The following is a 13,665-nucleotide window of genomic DNA, read 5'->3' on the forward strand; positions in this document are numbered from 1 at the left end:
TCTTTAAACATAGATACTTGGCATCTCTTGTTCAGATTGGTTTTGATACAGGAAAGCGTGAAATCTAGATGTTACGTTTTTGCCTACTAGCATCAGTAGTGGGAGAGATGCAGTGCACCAGAATCATGTATGCAGATCAAGGTTTTTTTTCTTGAAAACTTTTAAGTCCATTAAGTGGAAGGTTTTTTTCCAAAAAGATAAGGCAAAGAGCTGTCCTTAATTTCTGCTAAAAGACCAAAAGTTACCAAAGAAGTTGTAATCACAAACAACTTATAAAGGAAAAAATATAGAATTGTCAGAAATGAAGTATCAGCTGAATTTCAGGAAAACTTTTGAGGAGAACATTAGTAAAGTAGCAAACATACATAAATTTAGAAAAAAAGATAAATCTTTTATGTAGAATATAGCGTACACTTATTTTAGGGTTTGTTATGTTATGTACCTAAATGGTCCTTAGAAGGATTATTGAACCGAGTTGGAGACCAACTTCAGTAGTCAATCTATTTGGCCAAACAGATTTTGGTCCCTTTTGTCTTGTGATTTTTGGTGCACCCTTGCCAATGGAGGGTGCTGGTGGTAGCTCTAATAGAGCTGCTTTGCTGTGGTTCCTGACACACTGTAGAACAAAAGACCATGTTCAACGTGCTGCCTGGACAGTCTGAGTAAGGGCTGAGTCATAGAAGTTTGGCAAAATGTCAACTGATCCATGTTAATTCTTCGCATGTGCTTGTAGCATAAGTAAATGCTAGGTATCTTAAACTGGTTTAGAAAAGGTTAAATGCGTTGAAAGCAGCTGGCCTTTCTCATCCGCTATATATGGACCAGCTAATTTAGTTCGGCAGTACCCTGTTGTGTGTCTTAAGAATAGGTGTGCAAGTGTAACCTTCTACCATGGTTGATGGATTTAGTAGCACTTTTTTTTCATTTTTTTTATAAACAATCCACAGTAAAACCACAGAGACAGTCATCAAGAGAGGTTAACTGAATGCCTGTCTGAAAATAAAAAGTAAAGTTGGGTAGGCAAATGTAGGTATCCATATATATTCACACACAGATACGTATTTAGCTAGGATCTCAGAAGTACCTTTACTCCTGTTAAACTACGTGTAGTATTGACCAACATGAGCCACAACTACTGTTGCATGTCCTGTCAGGAGGGCTTAGCCTGAAACCATGGAGTTTTCTATGTGGTCAAATACTTACCTGAAACTCAGAGAGATTAAGGCATCCTAACAGATGCCGACACATCTACACACAGTACCTGCAGTAAAGGTTACCAGTCAGGCCTTAGGAGTGAGGTACAGTGGACTGCTACAGTGGTTTTGCACAAGGTCTCAACAGTGAATTTAGAGCAGTAAACAGGACGCCATGCTGCCATCCTGTGTCTGCCTGGATGCCTGCAGACTGCTGAATGAGGAAAAATACGGCTCTTGTATTTTATAGGTTTAAACCCTGTTTTATTTTGCAGGGCAAAGAAGGAGACTTTGTTTATAAAGAAGTGATCAAATCGCCCTCTGCCTCCCGTATATCTCTGGGCAAAAAGGTTAAGTCTGTAAAAGAAACCATGAAGAAAAGGATGTCTAAAAAATACAGCAGCTCTCTGTCTGAGCAGGTATGTAAGGTCTGCAATGGAATCCACTTAATAACGTAGAAGTGATAATCAATATTGATTCCTACGCTTCGAGGCATCTCTGAAGAAATTTCTAACAAGACTATGTCATATGGCTTATTCCTATGTTCTTATAAAATCCCTCACTGTGAAATGGCTTCCTATAGATGCTAGACCATGAAAATGCATTTTCAGATTTTCATTCAAATAGCTCATCAGCAGAAGCCTGTGGTTGATGGCATTACACATCTCACTCTATATTTCCATTTCTTTATCTATCATCATTATTTATGAAGGGAACTGGTCTGTGACACAGGGTCACAGTAGTATATTTAATCTGCAATTTTAGTTTAAAAAAATCTTAGTTTAAATTCCCAGCATAACTTCACATACAGGGTTCCTCTCTGCTGTTACAGATTTTTTTCTCCATCATAGCTTGCCCACTGCAGCAACCCACTAGAACAGATGCACAATGTAGTCAGAAAGGGGCATCCCACTGAAGATTTTCCTATTATTCTTTCATTACAGATTTTTATAGCTTATTCTTAAAGGCAAAGCTGAAGTACATTAGTTGTAAATTAGGCTTTGAATTGCAGTGGCCTAGGAACAATTGCCGTCTTTTGCCCTTTCAGTATGCTTTGTGTTCTTTGCTTTGATGGAGTGTCAAAAATTCGGCATTTGTTTAAAACCAATCTTGCCCCTTGAAATGTGTAAGGAAGAGCTTGGAAAGCGGCTGGGGAGGCAGAGCTCTCTCTGGCTGACATTGCCACCAAGTGGCCTCGTACTGGCCGCTGGATGGCCGGGGCTGCTTGTGGCCGTAGGGAAAGGAGAAGGAAGGGGAAAGGGAAAGGAGTCCTGCCCCACCAGATCGGCCTTCTGGTATTAATGCAGAGCCTTAGTGCCTGTGAAGGAGCAGTTCGTAACATTCAAAATAACAACCCCCAACTGCAGAATCTGGAGACGGTATAGAGAGACAGAAAGGTGACCAGTTTTATGCAATGCTTTGCAATATTAAAATCCCTTTTCTGTAGGACTATTAGCCATACTTATTCATAAGCAGGGGCAGTGCTACAGTTACAGTTATTTAATTTAAATTTACAATTAAAACGTTTTAAGGTCTAACATGATTTGATACCGATAAGGAGATGCTTTGGTGTCTGACTGGCCTTACAGTGCCCCTCTGCAAAGCCTGCCTAAGAAAGGGATGCTTTGAGAAATTGGTTGACAGGGAGTTAGCAATACTTCTGCTCTGTAGCTTTCTCCAAGATTGACTTGACCTCTGAAGTCATAAGCTGGGATGACTTTTTTTTCTGATGATTCTGCAGCATGCAAATAATAGCTTTCATCTAAAAGTTTTCTGACCACACCTCTCCACAAAAACTCTTCTTGTATGCAAGCTAGAGTTCTTTTTTTTTTTTTTTCCCAAACTTTTTGGTATAGTCATTTTAGAATATTTGTACCTTCCTGTCATCATGACTGAAACTGTGTGCCAGTATCTCTGCATTGAAAAAAACAAGCAAAAGCTATTCTGGCCACAAGTATCTGCTGCTTTGTTTTAACTACTTCACAGAGGCTGACAGAATTTCAATTTAGGAAAGACCCTTTTTGATTTCCTGTAATGCATGACTGAGGGAGAAGAGAAATTGCCTCACCTATTGCACATGTAGCAATTTTTTTTATATTTATGCATTTAGGTTTATGAGTATTTATGCTATGCACAGGCTGCATTTTCTAGTTAATTCTTTTTTTTCTTCAAGGTAAACAAGCAAAGATATCAACAATGCACTGCAAAAAAAAAAAGTACATTGCTGTGTGTCTCACTTGCATTGTCTGATTTGTTTGTATTCATCTTTGTACAAAATCCTGATTCAGAAAGCTGAATTTGGCGTTAGCTGTTTTGCAAGTACTGCTGGCAAAAATACCATGTGTCATTAAAACCTTTGAATTAGGAGTTTTGTGTAATGTTTCTTTCTACTTACAATGCTAGCTCTTTCAGACTGGACTGTTTGCTCCTGCCCCCGCTATCATGCCTAATAAAGTGGGGTTTCCGCCACAGCTGAGTACCATTAAATGAGTAGAAAAAACACAGAAGGTTTCATCCTGTCTGGTAAAGAGCAGGAAAACAGAATCTCTTTCCTTGGAGATGAACGAGCAGCTCCTGTCAGTACCTGTGTTCGTTTACCAAACTGAAATGGTTCAATCCCTTTCAGGAGTCCAGCCCTGGGGTCATGCCGGGTTCTCCGCAGTCGCCACCGCCGGACACTGACTCCCTGGACAAACCCAAGCTGAAAGCCGGTGGCTCAGTAGAGAGCCTGAGGAGTTCCTTAAGCGGTCAGAGCTCAATGAGTAAGTTCGACTGTAATTGCGTTGCTCCATTTCTGTGGCTTCAGGGAGCGGAGATCTCCACAGTAAGCAGAATCAGAGAAAGTCAAAGCAGAAGCAGTGGTTAAAAAGTAGAAAGGCTGATGGGTTAGTCATTAAGGGTTTACAAAGAACTGTAAATTCTTTGATGCAGAGACGCTTTTTTTTGCTTTGTGTTTATACAGAGCCCTGAAAAAGTGAAATCCTGCTTTCTGGCTGGGTCTGCTGGGTCCTGCTATTACAATATAAATGACTGGAGTTAGAACTACAATCCTTGGCCAGTAGTAAACAGCTCATCTTTACACTAGATTTCTCCTGGGCACTTCTGATGGGCTTCCCACCCACCCGCCCCCCCAGAGAGACCTTGAGGTTCTCTCGTTAACTACTTAGAGGAGTATTATTTAAAACCTCTTTGGTTAAGATAAGCTCTGTTTTGTGTAGAGATAGAGTGTGACACAGATGACGTGAACTTGCTTCACTATGAATTATTGACCAATAGAAACCAAGGGAAAAAAAACCTGAAGAGAAAACTCCATTTTTAAATGACTGAAAGTGTGTTTTGAAAATCGTCTACCCCCCCCCTTTTTTTTTTTTTTTGTAATATCAATACAAAGTGTTGCCATAATACTAAATTTCTGGATGTGAGGGGGATTCTGGAACCCTCAAGCAGGATTAAGAGCTTAGTTTCCCCACACCACTACGCTTTTTGTGGGCAAAACTTCCCAGAAAGATGTCATCTCCTGTGATGTACTAGTTAAACAGCTTCTCAGTTAAATATTGTGGAGCTGAATTTGGGAGAACAGGAGTGCAAAGTAGATTAACTAACTCTCCCATCATATGTATATAAGAAGTAGCAGCATTTAAGGACTTAACTTTGATTACTGTGTTTTGTAGAAGGAAGACCCATTTTCTGTCTCGCCTCTGTTTCTGAACCTTCTTCACAAAGAGATTCTTTTTTGTGGACTGATACTATATCTCTCACACAGGTGGTCAGACGGTAAGCACAACAGACTCCTCTACCAGCAACAGGGAGAGTGTGAAATCAGAAGATGGTGACGATGAAGAGCCTCCTTACAGAGGACCTTTTTGTGGAAGAGCCAGGGTTCACACTGATTTTACTCCAAGTCCTTATGATACAGACTCTCTGAAGCTCAAGGTACCAGCTGTATCTGTTTTTAAGGGGACAAACATTTATTTTGGCAAAAGTCTTAATTAAGAGCTCTTTTTAAGAACTATACAGTTTTTAGTCTTTTTATGAGTTTACATGTGTTTTTTGAAGCCCTTTGACCTGTCTTATTCTGATACATTTAAGATTTGCTTGAATTATACAAAATGTTATAGAACATAAGTAAGTATTAGTATTTCTCCACATCCAGGGAAAGACACTTGTGTCTTCAGTTTCTGAAAAAATAAAAATATGCCACAAATTCATTTCTATTTTGCAAGGATTTTGTTTGAAAGATTGGAAAAATACACAATGAATTAATCCATCAATGGAAAAATTTTCAAAATCCTCGAAAGAAATGTGGATGCACCTGCACATAGTATCTCTTAAAGGCATTTCAGTTAATATAACTTGTTTTGAGTTAATATTTAATTACTTTGCTGACTGTGAGTTGCCATCCCCCCTTTAATTTTTCTGGATATCAGCTTTTGTTATTTTTAGTTGTGCTGTATTCGATTCGAACTATCTGACTCCTTATATTCATTACTTAAAATTCCGAGGGCAGCTAACTCCTATTAAAGCAGATGTATGTAAGGTAATCTCTTTAAGGATACAAAACCAGTTGTGCGTCCATTTCTTTGTTATGGTTAGGAGCACATTAGGAAAAGCAACAGTCTTGCATGGTTCCTTCTGCATACACCTCCTTTCTGCAGGAGATCTGATGTGAGATTGTGCCCATATACAATGAGCATGTTCTTATTTGCACCAATTTCAGATAGTTGCCCAGATGAGAGACATTTGTACAAAACAGCAGTGATGCACTACTGGGGTGTAAGCAGGTTTGTGAATCTGGACAGTTGGGGTCCATTCCAGGTTCTTTTGTTGACTTGCTCCATGGTCTTAGGCATGTCACTTAATTCCCTTTTCTTCCATTTGTAAAACAAGTGTAATCAGACATTTTTGCAAGAGCTGTGGTTAACCTTTTGAAACCTAAAGAGTGTTGTCCATTCTATGTACATGAAAATCTAAGAGAAGGTGGGTGTGTTTGCTTGAATATCCGTCAGAAAGCATGCCTAAATGCCTTTCTTGCTTCTTTGGTCTGCAGAAAGGTGACATCATTGATATAATCAGCAAACCCCCTATGGGCACTTGGATGGGCCTGTTGAACAACAAAGTTGGCACTTTCAAATTCATCTATGTGGACGTGTTAAATGAAGAGGAAGAGAAGCCGAAGCGGCCCACCAGGAGACGCCGCAAAAGCAGACCACCCCAGCCCAAGTCAGTTGAGGATCTCTTGGATCGCATCAACTTGAAGGTCCAAATTCTCTCATTCTGTTTACCCTTCAGTTTTCCTTGTGGGAAGGGGGCCACACCTTTGGAACTGTTAGTTTTGAAAGCTGCACACCAGATACGTAATCCTAAGGATCATGACACCACTTAGCAGAGTCAGGTCTTAGCTGCAGAGTGAAAATAGCTGAGGCCAGGCAGAACTGCCTGTCGGGCTTAATGAAGTGCTGCAGGCTACAAGTTGTATGCACTCAGAGACCGTAAATCGTTGCATAGTATGGCTACTAGCTAACACACTTCAAAAGCGAGCAAAAAGTGTAAAATAACAATAGTTATTCTGTCTTTAAAGAGGAAGGTTTTTTCCACATTTCTGTTCAGAAGAGCTAGGGATAAACTGGTGTGGCTGTCATTCACCCTTTGTACTTCTCCCTTCATACAGAGCTGTGCCTTATTGTGCATCCAGGTAGCATGCTACCCAGGCCATTTAATACAGTGTGTTACAAATACAAATATATGTGCAGCATTCTAGTTCTGGCACAGCTACCTCCCTGAACTCTGACCAATGTTTATACAAACTATAATCCTATAATTTTGCTGTTATACAGTGGTTTGTGTTTGCTAAGCTACTGCTTTTTTTGCTGGTTGTGAAAAATCTCTTCTGTTATCTTTATTGACAAAATAAGTTGAAATAAATATATTGTCTCACAAGTGCTCTTTTTTTTTTCTTTTTTTTTCTTTTTTTTTTTTCCTTTCATGCAGGAGCACATGCCTACTTTTCTGTTCAATGGTTATGAAGATCTGGATACCTTTAAGCTATTAGAAGAAGAAGATTTGGATGAACTGAACATCCGAGATCCTGAGCACAGAGCTGTTCTCCTCACAGCAGTGGAACTTCTGCAGGAATATGATAGTACGTGGGATGTTTGAGGTTTTACTAGAGGTCTGCCAAGAACCTTGTGAACCCCTTAAAGCAGAAAACTGGTTCCAGGATTTTGATTTTTTTTTTTTTTTCCTAATCCAGTTATTTCCAGGGTAATCCTGTGTCACAACATGTAGATTTTTGAGGAGTGACTTAAGACTTGCATTTGTTCTGCCACAAGTCTTTTGTTCATGTAAGCCCTGCTACCCAACTTATTCAAGTGATGTCAAGTGTACAACAGATACCCTTTAGAATACTGATGTTCAGGAATAAATCCTGAGGTAATGTACTAAAAATAAGAAGCTGAGGCATGGAGAACAGGAAAGAAGAAACTTCTAGACTAGAAGGAAGAGATTGAGGTTATCCAGGGCAAGAAAAAATTCAAAGCCCAGAGGGCTGTGGAGAAGGGTAATATGAATTAAACTTTCTCTTATTTTACCTGCACATGCATACAATTCTTGAACTGTGACTTGCAGGATTGTACAGGTAGCTTCAGGCTGTACACATGACAACACAGCAATTTTCAAAGGGAGCAAATACATCAGTCAAGTGCAAGGAGTGAAAGGCAGTGACCCACCGATCTAAGGTGCAGCAGTGCAGTTCTGCCTGTTGTACAGATGGTCTCAGGCAAATGATTGCAAAGATGAGGGAAAGCAGAGTAAGCCATGGCATTCAAATTTAAAGGCGTTTTTGCCACACAGGAGGAAGCAGGGCTGTGCCATCCAAGCAGTAGTCATGGTAGAGTAGAATCATTTGTAAAGCAAGTGTAGCTTGAGACAGGAATTTAGATGCGCTCAATACCTAGTTGCAGCACTGAATTTCCCCTTTGTCCCTAAGTCTTAGCAGAAGTTTGGTATCCCACCAAGCAGAATCAGTGGAACGGATTGTATGAGGGCTTTCTCAGCTGTTTCTGTGCAAAATCCTATCTTTTAGCTTAAATTGCCATAGCAGCCATTTAAACAGCTGCTTATTAAGTGGGCAGTGCTTAATTCTGTTAGAGAGATGTGTGGTTAGTATCTCTAGATAGTGCTGTGTGGTCCGAGCTTTCACTGACATGTAGCTTTCTTTTTCATTTCATTTCATTTCCCAAAGAAGCATCCACACTTTCTCCACCCTCCTCTACCCCCTAGTAAAACTGCAGTTTCAAAATTAGATTCTTTTCACTTATATCAGAGTTGCTTTTCGTCACCTAATATGAGCTCCTTTTCATTATTTGCAGACCTATTTAGAATGCTCACTTCCCTGAAGTAATATTTTTTTTTAGGGCCCTTCAATTTTGGTTTGAAAACTTGAGGAACTATGTGATGTGGTGGTTGGAAAGTATAAAGTCCAGCTCCAAGTCAGGGTGATGAGGAGAAAGAGAAGTGGGGACCAGACAGCTGGAACCTGGGAGGGACAACAGCACTTAGTTCCACCCCATAATTACCTTTCATTTGCTGAGAATAGGAATTGGAATAACCATTTCTGACATTTTATTGCAGGGAAAAAAGACAGAGCCTAGACTGTATTCTTCCATCATGAAGTTGGTTTTCTGTATCTTCAGCTCCAGATTTAGTTTCTTTACAAAATATGATTTCTGACCAAACATTCTGGGTAAATTCCTGGAATCCAGCCTCTGCAGCCTGGATGGACCACACTGGAGTGTTGGCCCTTTGCACAGACCAAGGAAGGAAGGAATTTTTAGCGCTAGTCTCTCCCTTGTCCCTTCCCCCTTTGTTAGGGGACAGTATCTAACTTTGCCAGACCCACTCCTGATCCTTCCTCTCGGTCCCTTCTGGAAAGTAGGTCAGGGTTAGGATTTTACTCTTTTTTCACTTGATTTGGTTCTTTTCAGTGCTTTTTGCTTTTGTTTTGGGTGTTGGGGGGGGGGGGGTTTAAGTCTTAGGAAGAACTTGACACCATCATTTAAATAAATTTCCATGGCTGTAAGTTGCAGGACTTGGCCCCAAGGTAGTTGAGGTGCACACACGGTCCATTCTGCTTTCATTAGGTATCACACTGCTCCCTCACACTCATGCCGAGGCTGTTGCTTAATCCTTTACCAAACGGGATGAATGTTTCCAACATTTGTGATGTCTGTTCCTGATGCTCACTCTTTTCTAAAACAGTGGTGTGATACAATTAATACAACAGTGAAGATCATAGAATAGTTTAGGTTGGAAAAGACCTTTAAGATCATCAAGTCCAACCGTTAACCTAACACTGCCAAGTCCACCACTAAACCATGTCCCTACGCACCACTTCTACATGTCTTTTAAATACCTCCAGGGATGGTGACTCAACTGTTTCCCAGGGCAGCCTGTTCCAGTGCTTGATGCCCCTTTCGGTGAAGAAATTTTTCCTAATATCCAATCTAAACCTCCCCTGGCACAACTTGAGGCTATTTCCTCTTGTCTTATCGCTTGTTACTTTGGAGAAAAGACTGACCCCCACCTCACTACAACCTCCTTTCAGGTAGCTGTAGAGAGCAATAAGGTCTCCCCTCAGGCTCCTTTTCTCCAGGCTAAAAAAAAACCAGCTCCCTCAGCCGCTCCTCATAAGACTTGTGCTCCAGACCCTTCACCAGCTTCATTGCCCTTCTTTGGACATGCAAGATAATGGTGTTGGAAATGGAAGGTTGAGAAGTTCAGCCGGATTTTCTGTTTGCCTGTTTTTCACTGTATTCTCACATCCTCTAGGTAACAGCGACCAGTCAGGATCTCAGGAGAAACTTCTCATTGAAGGCCAAGGCCTAACCGGATGCTCTCCTCGGGATTCTGGCTGCTACGAAAGCAGTGAAAACCTGGAGAATGGTAATGGTCACAGCAACGAGCCTTATTATCCCTGCAGCCTTTTTTCAGTAGATAACTTCATATACGTTCTGCTCCTGTTCCTAGCTAACACAAGCTACTTCATACTTGACTTGCTCCTTTGCTCTGATTGCCTCTTTCCCTCTTGGCTTGAGCCATTGGTTTTCATTGCTACTGTTTCTAATTTATTTAATTGTGTTGGTAAGGAAATAGATCACATTTCACAAATCATCTTTCTTTTGTGATCTAAGGCAACAGGCACTCTCACTGCCATTCCCTGCCTTCTCCACTCCCTATCATATTCTCGTGCAACCGTGCCTCATGAGGCTTGCACTACTTATACTCCAACAGCCCATGTCTAAGGGACCACTGACAATGGAGAAGTCACTGAGCTCCACTGAAATTAGGAAGATTTCTTCTAAACCCATACAAAAACCATTTAGAAAGTGTTCTCTGTTTTAGGCTATATTTTTGTGTTTGCTTAGGTTGAATGTTGCATTCTCCTCTGATCAGAAGCCAGCTGCAGAGATTTAGGACTTTTTAGTATATAAACACTAGCAAGTTAAATTAATTGAGAAGTTGGTAAGGAAATAAACTATGAAAAAAAAATGCTTATGATCTCAATTCTCATTACCTTAGCTTTCATCAGTGAAAGGTGATGCACTGAAAAATTACCAAGGCAGATGATAATAGAGATTGCTCTCTCTGTTCTGAAGAAATCAGGTGGTTGTGCTGATGGAGCATGCTTTACTTGAGGGATCATGTAAACTTGTCATTAGGGATGAAATATTAAAATATGAAATTGGTTTCAGTTTGGCATTATCACGCCAAGCATTTGAGCCATGGCTTGGCCTCAGACCGCCTGGTTTCATCGCTAACATCCAGCATAAACAGGAAACCAAGAACAGCATAAATAGAGATACTGTACACCCCTTATAGTGGCTGTTTTTCCAATTTAAAATATGAGCTAAGGATCTTTCTCTAAGTATGTGCATCTTCTGTCAGTCTGCCACTCAGAAATAACCATTTATTGAAGAAAATTGCAATTTGCTTTGAGGCTGAATACCTGAAATCAGCAGTACACTAAATTCCTGAAAGCAGAGATATTTTTTTCTTGAATATGAATCCCAATACAGTAGGCATGCTGGAATATAATCATAGCTAAATATATGGCATATGTGACAATTTGCTTTCCTTTTTATTTCTAAGTGCCATCATAATGATAGCTGTAGCACTGAAGTTAAATTGCTGCCTGTACATTTTCCTTATTTTAACAACATAATAAAATCTTTAGAAAGCAATTGTCATTGCCTGTCTGCTTAGATACTTACATTTAAACTAATATTTCTATGTGAGTTTTGCAGAATGTGAAATACCACTGATTATTTTTTATATTGCTTTTCATGTATGGCTTGCTGCATTTCTGCATCATTTTTGCTCACAAATGCATTTAGTGCTTGTTTTGAAAACCATTATGAAAAGAACATTTGGTATGGGATTCATTCAGAGATTTTGTCAAGGCTGGTTAATCTCAAATGTGCTCCACCTTCTTTGCAAAGTTCATGGACCATAGTTGTTAATATGCATCTTGTTTTCAAAATACACTGGATTCTCATCTGTTAAAATAAGGATAATCATTTATCTAGTATAAACACTTCATAAAGGGGAAATGCATTCTGAGAAGAAATTGGTCTTCAGATTTTCTGGGGAATGGTTATAGATAATATTTTGATGACTAGTTTAGTGTCCTCTTTTGGGCTGGTACTGGACCTTTTGGCATCAGTTCAAGATTTCAGAGATGCTCTTAGATTTTGGCTAGAAAATGGTTTGCTATGTACTGTGGTAGTGGTACAGATGTATCTTTTATAGGTACTTCTCAGGGTCCCACTGCAGAAATATTTGGGTATTCTCATAGGTATCCACAATGTACTTAGAGCAGCACTGTGATTTTATTCTGATTTACAGAGAGCAAGGAGCATACAGTTTATGAACTATTCAGTGTTAGACAGGAAGAACGTAAGAGCAGAAAGCAACCATCCATGATCTGACCATTAGTCCATATAGTCCAGTCCTCATTTTGAAACAAGGCAGAGAGAGCAAGCTCTCCTTTAGACTTCTGACAACGGTGCAGTTATTGGGCTTGTTTTGCCTGCAAGTGTCATCTGTCTGAGACGCATTTGGAAACGTTATCAGAAATCTAGTTCTCACAGGACTGGCCAAAAGCAGATAGCTAGAGAACATTATAGGAACAGAGCAAGCATACTGGATGCTTCCCAGGGTACTCTTGGGGAATGAATCATTTAAGGACTTAAGGACTTCAGAAATTGGGTACTGTTCCCTGGCATTCATCCATTTTCCTGAAACTGTTTTTCTTTATGAACAACCCTGGTCTTCCTTAGAACCTCCATACCTAGCAGTGTCTATGTATAGACCTCCGTCATACTCCTTCCCAAGTCATCTCTTTTCTAGTCTGAGAAGGCCTGTTAATTATTCCTTATAGGTCATTCATATCCCTGATCATGCCTGGCTTCTTTGAACCTTTTCTTGTTGTGCTGTATAGCTTTTTTAAGGAGAGAGGGGATGTGAAGACATCAGAATTGCACACACAATGCACAGAGCTGAAGAAGCAGACAAACCATGGCTTCATCAGGTGGGATAAGGGTGTTCTCTGATTTGTTCAGAAACTGAAGCCCAGAGTGCCAAGTAGGCATCCTAAGCACTTAAGCGTTCAGTGCTAATTAGTCAGAAAAGGAAGCAACAGAACAGGTGGCCACATTGCCTAATGTAATGTGCATTTCTACTAGTTTGTAGTCAGTAAAAAAAAAGCAATGAGGCTGGGATTGTCTACTGTGCCATCATCTTTTTTGTGTCAACAGAGCTGTTTGAAATGCATGCAAAATATAGCCACAGAAAGCAATGCTGAAATGAAGTTGTTAGAATCTGGGATCTGGACAGGCCACTGAAAGCATTCTGTGTCTGGTTTTGAGTACTTAGATTTCTGAGGATGATCTTCCATACAGAAAAAAGTACTCAGACAAACACTGAAAATTTGTTGCTGTAGCTCTGGTACCTCTGGAAATATTCCCCAAGATAATCTCATTTCTTCTGAGGCGGATAATGACAGGGAATTGAAAACTTCCTTCTCTGTATTCTAACAACAAGAAGTATCATGAGAGGTGGACAGTGCTTTGTCTAATAAAAACTGCACCGTAATGTTAAACAAAAGAGTTGAAGTATGCCTGTAGCTTGAACTGAACCTGAAAACAGTATAAACTTTCCATTTGTTTTGTGTAAGGACCACCTTTGTTATCTTAGTTTTCACCCAGACACCTGTGTCCTTCTGCTCACATTTAAATTAGAGATGCTACTGTGTTTGACAGCACTATGAAAGGCATTAGACTGCTTAGCTGTACCAGGGAATCATAAGAATGAATTATTATCAAAAATGCTAACATTAAAAACGTGTGTCAAACCTTGCTAGCTATACGCTTTAACCCTTGTAGGTTTTTTCAGTTTTTTTGCAAGATAGGGATGG

General features: G+C 40.0%; 1 protein-coding gene across 11 annotated transcripts in view; it reads left to right on the plus strand.

Annotated features, from left to right (window-relative positions):
- The window catches only part of LOC104316278 (SAM and SH3 domain-containing protein 1-like), a 571,787-nt gene that overhangs the window by 548,830 nt on the left and 9,292 nt on the right, over nt 1–13,665 (plus strand). For all 11 annotated transcript variants that reach the window (XM_069786968.1, XM_069786969.1, XM_069786966.1 and 8 more), the window contains 6 exons: nt 1,469–1,612; nt 3,820–3,955; nt 4,957–5,126; nt 6,241–6,450; nt 7,182–7,332; nt 10,020–10,133. In XM_069786968.1, coding sequence (XP_069643069.1) covers nt 1,469–1,612; nt 3,820–3,955; nt 4,957–5,126; nt 6,241–6,450; nt 7,182–7,332; nt 10,020–10,133 — 925 coding nt within the window. The remainder of the gene's footprint in view (nt 1–1,468; nt 1,613–3,819; nt 3,956–4,956; nt 5,127–6,240; nt 6,451–7,181; nt 7,333–10,019; nt 10,134–13,665) is intronic.

Source organism: Haliaeetus albicilla, chromosome 7, assembly GCF_947461875.1.
Source record: "Haliaeetus albicilla chromosome 7, bHalAlb1.1, whole genome shotgun sequence".
Taxonomy (NCBI): domain Eukaryota; kingdom Metazoa; phylum Chordata; class Aves; order Accipitriformes; family Accipitridae; genus Haliaeetus; species Haliaeetus albicilla.